The sequence below is a fragment of the Xyrauchen texanus genome, chromosome 34, assembly GCF_025860055.1.
Source record: "Xyrauchen texanus isolate HMW12.3.18 chromosome 34, RBS_HiC_50CHRs, whole genome shotgun sequence".
In the NCBI taxonomy this organism is placed as follows: domain Eukaryota; kingdom Metazoa; phylum Chordata; class Actinopteri; order Cypriniformes; family Catostomidae; genus Xyrauchen; species Xyrauchen texanus.
Window position 1 is genome coordinate 34,546,568 of NC_068309.1, and position 12,392 is coordinate 34,558,959.

Below are 12,392 nucleotides of genomic sequence, written 5' to 3' on the forward strand. Positions count from 1 at the left end.
ATATTAACTTTTTCCAATTAAGTAATCTGATTACATTTTAAAAAAAGTAATTAGAAGTGGATTACTTTAAGTAACTTAACCGACACTGCCTATTCTTGCTAATTACAAACAAATTACTGCTAGTCCAAATCTTAACCAGTAATGTAGAAAAGTGTAAATATTGATATAACTAAACCAAATGATCCATTTATCTCTACTCCAAAATGATGTCTAGGTAGTCATGATACTGAGACACAGGAGGGAGTGTGTGTGTGTGTTTGTTTCTCCACTCTCTTTACACATCAATGCATGAAAACCTATTAGTCAGATGCATTTAATAACTCTCACATGCTTTAAGTATTATTATTCCATTGCTTATTTATGTACACATGTATATCTGTAAAGATATACTGCAATTTTTAAAAATGGATTCTACATTAAAGCAGTAACTGAGCATTATTGTTGAAATAGTACATTTCACTGCATTTGATCTCATTCTTTGATATTGATACTAAATTTTCACCACATCTCACAAAAATCATGTTATTCTTTTTATTTCAGAAGACCATTGTTCTTAAAAGATTGTCCCAGCCCCTTTCAATATGTACCCATTTAATATATGTTTGCAGTCACAGAAGTAAAATAATGCACACTCTAACTACAGAGAATCAGAAATGGATTGTTTATGGTCAAAAGGAAGTCAATAGAAGTATAATAAAACAACATGTGTCAGTATAAATGAATTAAGTGTGACTGCATTATAATTTATAGTCTTGAGATACCACTGCTCTCATATCCTGTGTATGAATACATGTACTAGAGAAAGAAAAACTTTGTAGGGGTACTGTAACTTTACCAGGCTGTTGCCAGTAAATTCAGTGTGTGATATGAGTTCCGTTTTTGAATTGGATAAATTGGGGCCTCATTTCTTCTTTTTTCTCTTTTTTGGTGGGCCGTGGTCGGAACTGCTTGAGGAATCTGAATCAGAGTCAGAACTGGAGGAAGCGGACAAGGAAGATGAGCTGGAACTGTCCTCGCTGTCACTACTGCTGTCTTCAGACGAGGACGAGGAGCTGGACGAATCGCTGCTGTCGGAGGAAGAGTCACTGGAAGAGCTGGAGGAATCACTGCTGCTACCGCTGGAACTGGAGAAGGACCTGAATGAAAACAGCAAAGAAGTGTGAGGTTCACACTGCAGCCCAAAACTGATACACGTTTGCCATTAAAAGATCTGAATGTTAGTGAGAACAGATTCACATTAAATTTGACATTTTCAATTCAGATCTCGGACACCATTATACGTGAAAATAAATTGGTTATGTATCTGTTCTTTTGCATTGTGACTTCACTGTGAATCCATGCGATTTTTACATCAAACTCAACATAACGGCACACTTCATTTACCCTTGGTGTAAAAATAAGGGCAAGTTGTGTGCCGGTGAGGTGATACACATCATATATATAAATTATGAACATTATATTTTCAATAAATACAGTATATCATTTATATAAAATATTTTTTTTAAATTAATTTACTTAATTGAGTTCGATTCTCACCATTTCTGCCTTGAACAATCAGGTATGACACTTGATGTGTAGATTCAATAATAATTATACTGTTAATATGTAGTACATTTGGTATCAAACGTTTGATATGTTTGATATCATTTCAAGATTAGATAATTCTACTGTACAATATATTAATGTGATAGTTAGCGGTCCAAACTGTATAAAAAAAACAAACAGCTATAGACACATCTTTTCCATGAGCATTTGACCATTGTGGCAGGGCCGGGTCATGATACTACACACCTGGTCCCGTATTAGGCTAATTATGCCTCCGTGAGGTTTAAAGGCTGACTGCAGAGGGCCGTGCGGAAGAGAGAGAATGACAAGGGAACCCAGTGTTCCCACGAAAGACATTAATGTGTACTGTGTAAAAGGAGGAGGCGAGAACCGGCTTTTCAATATAAATAATGGTTTAATGGTAAACTTAAAAGAAGACACAAACACACATAAGACGGACATGTCCGCTAACGATCTCTCTCTCCCGCACGGCCCTCTGCAGTCAGCCTTTAAACCTCACGGAGGCATAATTAGCCTAATACGGATACTGTAGTATCACGACCCGGCCCCGCCCTCCGCCAATATACACTGTACTCATAAAAATAAATATACACTGGCGGCCAAAAGTTTGGAATAATGTACAGAATTTGCTCTTATGAAAAGAAATTGGTAATTTTATTCACCAAAGTGGCATTCAACTGATCACAATGTATAGTCAGGACATTAATAACGTGAAAAATTACTATTACAACTTGAATAAAACTTTCAGAACTTCTTAAACTACTTCAAAGAGTCTCATCAAAAAGCCCTCCACGTGCAGCAATGACAGCTTTGCAGATTCTTGACATTCTAGCTGTCAGTTTGTCCAGATACTCTGGTGACATTTCACCCCACACTTCCTGTAGCACTTGCCATAGACGTGACTGTCTTGTTGGGCACTCCTCACCCACCTTACAGTCTAACTGATCCCACAAAAGCTCAATGGGGTTAAGATCCATAACACTCTCTACCAGTTATCTGTGTTTCTTTGCCCACTCTAACCTTTCTTTTTGTTTTTCTGTTTCAAAAGTGTCTTTTTCTTTGCAATTCTTCCCATAAGGCCTGCACCCCTGAGTCTTCTCTTTATTGTTGTACATGAAACTGGTGTTGAGTGGGTAGAATTCAATGAAGCTGTCAGCTGAGGACATGTGAGGCGTCTATTTCTCAAACTAGAGACTCTGATGTACTTATCCTCTTGTTTAGTTGTACATCTGGTCTTCCACATCTCTTTCTGTCCTTGTTAGAGTCAGTTGTGCTTTGTATTTGAAGACTGTAGTGTACACCTTTGTATGAAATCTTCAGTTTTTTGGAAATTTCAAGCCTTGTAAAGCCTTCATTCCTCAAAACAATGCTTGACTCATGAGTTTCTAGAGAAAGGTGTTTCTTTTTTTTTTCTGCCATTTTTTACCTAATATTGATTTTAAGACATGCCAGTCTATTGCATACTGTGGCAACTACAAAAAAAAACCCCACAAAGACAATGTTAAGTTTCATTTAATGAACCAAATAGCTTTCAACTGTGTTTGAAGTGAATTTCTAGTACCAAATTATACATTTAGCATGATTACCCAAGGATAAGGTGTTGGAGTGATGACTGCTGGAAATGGGGCCTGTCTAGATTTGATCAAAAATTACTTTTTTTCAAATAATGATGCTGCTGTTTATTACATCAGTAATGTCCTGACTATACTTTGCGATCAGTTGAATGCCACTTTGTGATCAGTTGAATGCCACATTGCTGAGTTTAAGTACCAATTTCCTTCCAAAACAGCTACGTTTGTACATTATTCCAAACTTTTGGCCACCAGTGTATATGTATATGTATATATATATATATATATATATATATATATATATATATATTTGTTGCACTCTAATCTGTCTTGGATACTACTGATGCTAGTGAAACTTTGTAATCCAGCACTTTCATACCACTGTTTTCTTAAGATGAACTGCTTTATGATGTATTATTCCTCTTTTGTAAGTCGCTTTGGATAAAAGTGTCTGCCATATTAATAAATGCAAATAAAACTGCAGTAATTCTATAAAAACTATCATCTTTAATATCCCTTACCATGTTATCATGAAACAAAGCTTGAAATTCATTAGTTTCCATAATATAGAATAGCTATAACACTCTAAATGTTATTATCATTGTCAACTATTATTAAACCACTGGAGTCATATGGATTACTTTTATATTGGCTTTAACTCCTTTTTAGAGCTTCAAAGTTTCGGTCACCATTCACTTGCATTGTATGGACATTCAGAGCTGAAATATTCTTCTAAAAATCTTTGTTTGTATTCAGCAGAAGAAAGTCAGTCATACACATCTGGGATGGCATGAGAGAATTTTACATTTTTGAGTGAACTAAAACTTCAAGTGTTTTACTATGCATGGAGCATAACACAAAGTCTGTATTGACAAACTAGACATTCTCAGAAAGATAAAAAGAATCACCTTTTTTTCTTTGTCGTTTTTTCAGTCTGTGAAACTATTCCAGGTCTGTGGGAAATCAAGAGAGCACAGTTGAAATGCATGTTTCATTTCAATATTTAATGAAATGATCAAAGAACAAAGCTAAGTACTGTAAAAGTCACTTCACACTATAGCAAGGACTTTCTCGATAAAAGAACTGGCACAAAATACGTGAATAAATAGTGGATTTCATCCGATACGAAAAGTAGGAGGACAATTAATATCAATATCTAATATTTTTCTAAATAACATGAACATTTAGTTTCTTACCCCGTCTCATTTGAGGCGTTGTTTTCTTTGTCTTTCAATTTCTTTTTCAACTCAGCTGTCCTGGAAGGTCTATAAAGGTACTTTCTTTTCCCTGTGCACTCATAAGACCAGTGGCCATATTCCAGACATTTCTGACAGCGAACGTGTTGTTTGTTAGCTTCCCTGTAAGAATAACATGAAACAACAACATATACGTGTGAGGTTGGGTTCTAACACCCATTGCGTTGTAGCTAAAAGACTTACGGGACGGAGACTGCACAATTTCCAAGTAGACGACTACTAAAACATATATACTGAATAAATTACATGTATAATTTAAATCTCAACTCCAATATCGTTAAATATGTAAAATAACTTACGCTTGTCTTCGTGCGATCAATCTGTGCATGGGAGTAGCCATTTTGGCTGCGATCTTGTGTCTGTTGTCCGGTTTCAATGTAGAGTCTGAAAAATAAAGTGCGCCATCTAACATATGGGAGGTGCATTACTTATTTATTTGTGGCTTTCTTTCTAAAGTCTCCCAACAAGTCTATGTATTGGTCTACAAATGTAACTGAGCGTGATATGTAAATATATTTAGGAATTTTCAGACGAATTACTTTTAAACTTCTTGTGTCTTGTAAATATAAAATAAAATTATAGGATATTGCAAACTCATATATTAGAGGTTTGTTTAAAAGTAACGTTTGTCGTTGTGTCATCTTGGACTTACAGTGACACCTAGCGGTTTGGATGCAGCATAATTTAAAATCAAAATTTCAGTTTCAGATGTCATTGTAGAAATGTAGTATTCACAGTCAGTCATGATTACTTTAATCAATGAGTGAATGTGTCAAATAACAGGACAGTATTGGAGATTTATAGAGTAGTATTCAGCTGGTCATGTGACTCTAACATGGCAGCCCCCATGTGTGGACCCTCTCCATTTAGAATAAAACAGCTTTTATAAGGTTACTGATGGCTGGAGTCTTCATTTTAATGTGAGTGCTCATGGTTTCCTACATATGTTGTAAAATTACAATTCATGTCTTTAGGGGTTAAACCTTTTCAATGAGGAAAAAAATTACAGACAGCAAGTTGAACATCTACAAAATGTAATACACTTAAAGAAGAAATGTAATACTACTAATAATAATAATATTCAGGGGTTGTAATATTATATAAATGCTAAATCTTTCAACCGCTTTCCTGTTTTTTTCCGCAATTCTGCCACTATAAAGTAATGTAATTAATTACAGTAATGTAATGTAATTATTGTAACTATATAAGGCAAAAATCCAAACCATTTCATTTTGTGAGTAAATAACATTTGATAAAACTAAAATACAGAAAAAGCTATTACACACCACTGAAGTCGTGAAGTATTAAATGTAAAATATTACATTAAAGTTTTTTTAGTGACAACAAGCACACTGAATACACATAAAAATGTAATATACAAAGACTAAAGGCTAAATTAAAAAATTTGTCATTGCTTATAGTCAATAGTCACTCATTGCATTCACTTTTTTTTCACAATTCTGCAAACAAAAACTATATTAATGTAATTGATGCAAAAATCAAAACTCATTTCATCTTGTGAATAAATAACATTTAATAAATACATCAAGGAAAAAATATTACATTCATTATTAATGTAGTCAAATGTTGTATATTTTTTTAGTGACAACAACAACACTGAACATGTACGAAATGTAATCCTCAAGGAATATAAATTAAAAGGGGTTAGGACATTATATAAATTAAGATTTTTAGAATTTTAATTGCTTTATTGTTTTTTTTTTCTCTTTTCAATTATTGAAGGCAAAAATAAAAATTAAAAATATTTCCAAATCAGAATCAGATTTATTGCCTCAGAATTTGTCATGGTGACAGAAGCCGGTGCAAATTGGGTACAACAACAGGACATAGATAATAAAAAATAAAATATAAAACACTATATATATATATATATATATATATATATATATATATATATATATATATATATATATATATATATATATATACATATATATATATATATATATACACATATATATATATATATATACACACATATATATATATATATATATATATATATATATATATATATATATATATATATATATATATATATATATATATATATATATATTAGGGCTGTCGATTTAACCTGTTAATTCAGTGTGATTTATTTAACAAAAAATAATGCGTTAAAAAAATTAACGCAATTAATCACACTTCCCCCAGACCATAATAAGGAAGAGTTTGAAGTATCACCTGTTTACTCCAGAGGGCAGTAAGTGAAATTTCAGCTGTATGAGCAACGTACAGTTTATACAGTGAACAAAACAACTCTTCAGTAGGCAAAACATCACAAACATGCGTTACGTTCTTGTGTTCAAAACACTTGAAGGAGCGCAAATGCGAACTAAGGGATCTCAAGATGTGTTTAAAACTGAGTATTAAACTATATTTAACTTGACATAGTGACCTAAACATTTGATGTTTATGATGCACATAAGCATGTCTGATGCAGGGTGTGGCTGGACTTCCAAAATTTGGAAGTTACCCATAAATATTTAATCACGAATAAAATCAAAGAAATTTCCTTCAGAATTATTTATAAGTACTACCTCACTAATTATTTTCTTGTAGAGAGATTTAATTGTGATGTCTATCACACCACTGTGTGATAGACACTATGTGATATTCTGTACATTTTGTGGTCTGCAGGAGGAAATTTATTTTCATTTATTTTGGAGTTGTCCCTACTCGACTTGTTTTTGGTCTGATTTCTGCAAGCTTGTTAGAGATCATATTATTCCCAGCTTTCAACTTTGTTTTGAAAATGTTTTATTTGGTTTTTTTTTAGCTATGACATGTCTCTTCATAAGGAATATTATTTGATTAATGTTCTGCTTTATGGTGGTTATAAACCATTAGTTTTAATTTTTAATTCAGAGGTTCAGCAATACCTAAGAACAATTTCCAATGTGAGCAACAAGAAAGCAGTAAAGTGTATTGAAATATGTAAACAATTTGATATTTTTATTAAACTGTTCATTTATTTATTTTCCTTTTTGCTGTTGTTTGTTTTAATATACCTCTTGGCTCTAGATGTAAAAGTATTGTAAGCACAATTTTTAAAAAAAAAATGTCTGACGCAGGTGTAAATTGACGGGTCCTTAAACAAGCCCTCATAATAAATCTCCAACTGATTGACAAATTCTCTTGTGAAATGGATTGCTGTGAACTGTATGCCAATGATTGGCTTATGATCAATAATATGGTAGTAAACAATACATTGTATTCTAAAGCCGCTTTTTGTATTGTCTTATCAATGATGAACTCTTCTGCTACAGGAATGTACATTTTTTAACGCGTTAATAATGTTAAATCGACAGCCCTATATATATATATATATATATATATATATATATATATATATATATATACATCCATCCATCTTCAACCGCTTATTCGAAGTCGGGGTTGCGGGGGCAGTAGCTCCAGCAGGGAGCCCCAAACTTCCCTATCCCGAGCCACATTAACCAGCTCTGACTGGGGCACCCTGAGGCATTCCCAGGCCAGTGTGGAGATGTAATCTCTCCACCTAGTCCTGGGTCTTCCCCGAGGCCTCCTCCCAGCTGGACGTGCCTGAAACACCTCCCTAGGGAGGCGCCCAGGGGGCATCCTTACCAGATGCCCAAACCACCTCAACTGGCACCTTTCAACACAAAGGAGCAGCGGTTCTACTCCGAGCACCTCACGGATGACTGAGCTCGTCACCCTATCTCTAAGGGAGAAGCCCACCACCCTTCAGAGGAAACCCATTTCGGCCACTTGTACTCGCGACCTAGTTCTTTCGGTCATGACCCAGCCTTCATGAACATAGGTGAGGGTAGGAATGAAAATTGACCGGTAGATCGAGAGCTTTGCCTTCTAGCTCAGCTCTCTTTTCATGACAACTGAGCGATAGAGCGAGTGCAACACCGCTCCCCATTATCCCGATTCTCCGGCCTCTCCAGCGGGAGGCTCCATTGTCCCCTCACTCATGAACAAGACCCCGAAGTACTAGAACTCCTTCACTTGGGGCAATACCTCCTTCCCTGTTTCCTGCTGAGAACCATGGCCTCAGATTTAGAGGTGCTAATTCCCCACCCTAACTACACCTCGATATCCTGTCCATGAATATCACAAACAGGATTGGTGACAAAGCGCAGCCCTGGTGGAGACAAACCCCCACATGGAACGAACTTGACTTTGTGCCGAGGACCCGGACACAGCTCTTGCTTTGGACGTATAGGGATTGGATCGCCCTAAGAAGGGACCCCCCTAACCCGTACTCCCGCAGCACCTCCCACAGTATCTCCTGGGGGACCCAGTCATATGATCCACAAAACACATGTACACGCACTATGAGCATACTCCCAGGCCCCCTCCAGGATCCTTGCGAGAGTAAAGATCTGGTCTGTCGTTCCACGGCCAGGACAGAACCTGCATTGTTCCTCTTCAATCTGAGGTTTGACAATCGGCCGAACCCTCCTCTTCAGCACCTTGGAGTAAACTTTACCAGGGAGGCTGAGAAGTGTGATACCCCTGTAGTTGGTACACACTCTCTTGTCCCCCTTTTTGAAGAGGGGATCCACCACCCCATTCTGCCACTCCTTAGGCACTGTCCCAGACTTCCACGCAATGTTGAAGAGGTGTGTCATCCATGACACCCCCTCCACATCCAAACCTTTCAGCATTTCTGGTCGGATCTCATCAATCCCCAGGGCTTTGTCACTGCAGAGTTGTTTGACTCCCTCAGTGACCTCCCCCAGGGAAATTGAATCTGATCCCCATCAGCCTCCAGCACTGCCTCTATTATAGTGTTGGGATTTAGGAGTTCTTCAAAGTGTTCCTTCCACCACCCAATAACCTCCTTGGTTGATGTCAACAGTGTCCCATCTTTGCTGTATAGAGCTTGGATGGTTCCCCGTTTCCCCCTCCTAAGGTGGCGGATGGTTTTCCAGAAGCAGACCAAAAGTCATTCTCCATGGCTTCTCTGATCTTTTCCCACACCCACTGCTTTGCCTCCCTCATGGCATGGAGGCTTGCAACTGCCGCCGGAGACCTCTGGGACAACATATCCCGGAAGGCCTCTTTCTTCAGTCAGACAACTTCTCTGACCACCAGTGTCCACCATGGTGTTCGAGGGTTACCGCCCTTTGAGGCACCTAAGACCTTGAGGCCGCAGCTCTCCACCGCAGCTTCGGCAATGGAAGGTTTGAACATTGCCCACTCCGGTTCAATGTCCCCAACCTCCGCAGGGATGCCTGGAAAGCTCAGCCAGAGGTGTGAGTTGAAGATCTCACAGAAAGGGGCCTCCTCCAAATGTTCCCAGTTCACCCGCACTACTAGCTTGAGCTTCACAGGTCTGTCCAGAATCCCCACCCCCTGACCCAACTCACCACCAGATGGTGATCGGTTGACAGCTCCGCCCCTCTCTTCATCCGAGTGTCCAAAACATATTCTTGGATGGTTCCCCGTTTCTCTGGTACCACGTACACTTATGAGCATCCTTATGTTCGAACATGGTGTTTGTTATAGATAATCCATGACTAGCACAGAAGTCTAACAACAAACATCCACTCGGGTTCAGATCGGGGGAGGCCGTTCCTCTCAATCACGCCTCTCCAGGTGTCCCTGTCATTTCCCACATGCGTGTTGAAGTCACCCAGCATCACTATGGAGTCCCCTACTGGGGCCCTATTCAGGACTCCATTCAGGGTCTCCAAGAAGGCAGAATACTCTGAACTACTGTTCGGTGCATATGCACAGACAACAGTCAGAGTCCCCCCCCCACAACCCGTAGGCATAGGAAGGCGACCCTCTCGTCCACTGGGGTAAACTCCAACGTAGCAGCGCTCAGCCAGGGACTCGTGAGTATCCCCACATCGTCGCTTCACACCCTGGGAAACTCCAGAGAAGAATAGAGTCTATCCCCTATCCAGGATTACGGATCCAGAGCCAAGACTGTGCGTCGAGGTAAGCCCCACCAGATCCAACTGATAGTGCTCCACCTCCCTCACCAGTTCCGGCTAGCCTTTGTTGACCGGGTCTGGTCCGTCGAGACCCCCGGCCTTCACTGTCACACATATGGCAGCGCACCCAACTCCTGCGGTTTCTCCAATGGTTGGTGGGGCCAAGGCATGTAGAGGGGGGTGTCACGTCACTTCTTGGGGCTGTGCCGGGCCTGGCTCCAGACGGGGGTCCCAGGCTTCCTCCGGGCAGGGTAACTCCTCCTCTTGCTGTTATTTCCATGAGTCTTTGTGAAACATTCTTAGTCTGGCCCCTCACCTGAGACCACTTTGCCTTGGGAGACCCTACCAGGAGCACCTGGCTCCAGACAACTCAGACCTCAGGTTCATAAGGGCACACAAACCTCTCCACCATGATAAGGTGATGGTTCCTGGAGAGGTACACACACACACACACACACACACACACACACACACACACACACACACACACATTCACCTAATAGAATTAGGTATGTACAAATACATTTAAAATAGCGAATAATAACATTCAAAAAATACATTTAGAAAAAGTACACTAGTCATTGCAGTCGTCAAATGTTTTATTTGGAAGAAATTTTATTATTTTCAGCAACTATTATTTTCAATTACCAATTTGCTCCAAGACCAAAAGAAAAAATCAACTATTATATTTGATTGACTTTCCAGAAGAGAGCAATAAATAAATAATAAAACATTGAGATGGGAGAAAATAAATAGTCAGATGGGAGATGATGCCAAATGTACCGTCACTTTCTCAGCGGCTGTAATCGAAACTCCCTCACAGATGTGGTAATTTAGTTTTTTTTTTATTAATTCTAGGTTAATATAACACAAAGCATAATGTTTTAAATGTACATTCAATATTTAAAAATATAATATGAAAAAATTTGCGAGATTTACGCTGCTACATAAGGCGGAAACACGTCATCACAGTCCGTGAAAAAGGTGTATTCATTGGCTGGATTTCTCATCAGTGCTACGTCATACAAGGAAAGATCCAGAGCCGTCTAGAACTGCCGAAGTCTCGCGATAAATCCGCGGACTTTCGCGTGAACTTCAGCTTGAGCCGGTGTGCATTACCTCAGTCAGCGTAGAGGCGAGAACTATGAAATCGCATTAAACCTGAGTTTTATGAATTAAAGATCCTGACTACATTCCTCCGTATCTACTGTATTTTAATAAGACACTCCGTGCTCTCCAGTGAAGATGTCAGTGGTGGGATTTGATGTGGGCTTCCAGAGCTGTTATGTTGCTGTCGCTCGAGCCGGTGGAATAGAGACCGTAGCAAACGAATATAGCGACCGGTGTACACCGTAAGTCACATTGTCTCATTTGGGTTAAGTTGTTTTATACACGTTTTACATTGTATTTTGACATTGCACGTGCTTCTGGTCTGTTTCAAAACTGGCCTGTTATAATGAGACTTAAAATACGTGTGGAATGCAAATATAACACATTTTTGGCTTTATTTTTAATATAATATTTTCCCCATTATGTTTGACAGAATTTTATTTTGATTATATAAAGTAGGATGAGGTGAGACTTAAGACTGTATCCCCATGCAAGACACTTTTGATCTAAATAATTTCCTGTAGTATTTTAATGCTTGGTATGTGTACAATAGATTCGAACGTTAAATAAATCTTGGTAATCTTAGTTATGTTGGTTGGATTGGAGCGTGCTGTGGACAGATAGCTGAATGCTACAGCGTGGCTCGTGCTTTCTGCTGCTGATGTGACGTCACGCCGGCAGCCCGCAGGAACATTCTAGCAACAGACAGAACTACCAAACACGCAATTCTGCATTTATTGTAATTATCAAATTAAATATGTCCTTTGAATTACGTTTAACGTGGACTGGAAATTGATGACGGGTGTTAATAGTAGTTTCTCCAATACATCCTAATGTGTATAAACCAAAACTAGCAAAACATTAATTATAACAATGTTGGGAAGAAATATGCAAGTGCATGTTGTGGCTTAGGCATCATAAATGGGTATCAC

At 38.5% G+C, this 12,392-nt stretch overlaps 2 protein-coding genes across 2 annotated transcripts in view; one reads left to right on the forward strand and one right to left on the reverse strand.

The window, feature by feature from the left end:
• Window positions 1-303: 303 nt before the first annotated feature.
• On the reverse strand, window positions 304-4,755 carry LOC127628028 (zinc finger CCHC domain-containing protein 10-like). The gene is made up of 4 exons (XM_052104678.1): window positions 4,693-4,755; window positions 4,334-4,495; window positions 4,046-4,090; window positions 304-1,136 (listed from the first exon to the last, which is right to left on the reverse strand). The coding sequence occupies exons 1-4, from the start codon at window positions 4,731-4,733 to the stop codon at window positions 902-904; spliced, it is 483 nt and encodes a 160-aa protein (XP_051960638.1). The 5' UTR covers window positions 4,734-4,755; the 3' UTR covers window positions 304-901.
• Window positions 4,756-11,443: 6,688 nt separating this feature from the next.
• The window catches only part of LOC127627522 (heat shock 70 kDa protein 4-like), a 29,731-nt gene continuing 28,782 nt past the window's right edge, over window positions 11,444-12,392 (forward strand). The window contains exon 1 of the mRNA XM_052103939.1: window positions 11,444-11,702. Coding sequence (XP_051959899.1) covers window positions 11,596-11,702 — 107 coding nt within the window. The 5' untranslated portion in view covers window positions 11,444-11,595. The remainder of the gene's footprint in view (window positions 11,703-12,392) is intronic.

Bases quoted from the DNA above. Each gene is read 5' to 3' on its own strand.
- LOC127628028 (XM_052104678.1), bottom strand. From the start codon at position 4,733: ATGGCTACTCCCATGCACAGATTGATCGCACGAAGACAAGC. The intron at 4,496-4,692 runs GTAAGTTATTTT...TTATTCTTACAG, and splicing joins TTGATCGCACGAAGACAAGC to GGAAGCTAACAAACAACACG. The intron at 1,137-4,045 runs GTGATTCTTTTT...GTTTTCATTCAG, and splicing joins AAAACGACAAAGAAAAAAAG to GTCCTTCTCCAGTTCCAGCG.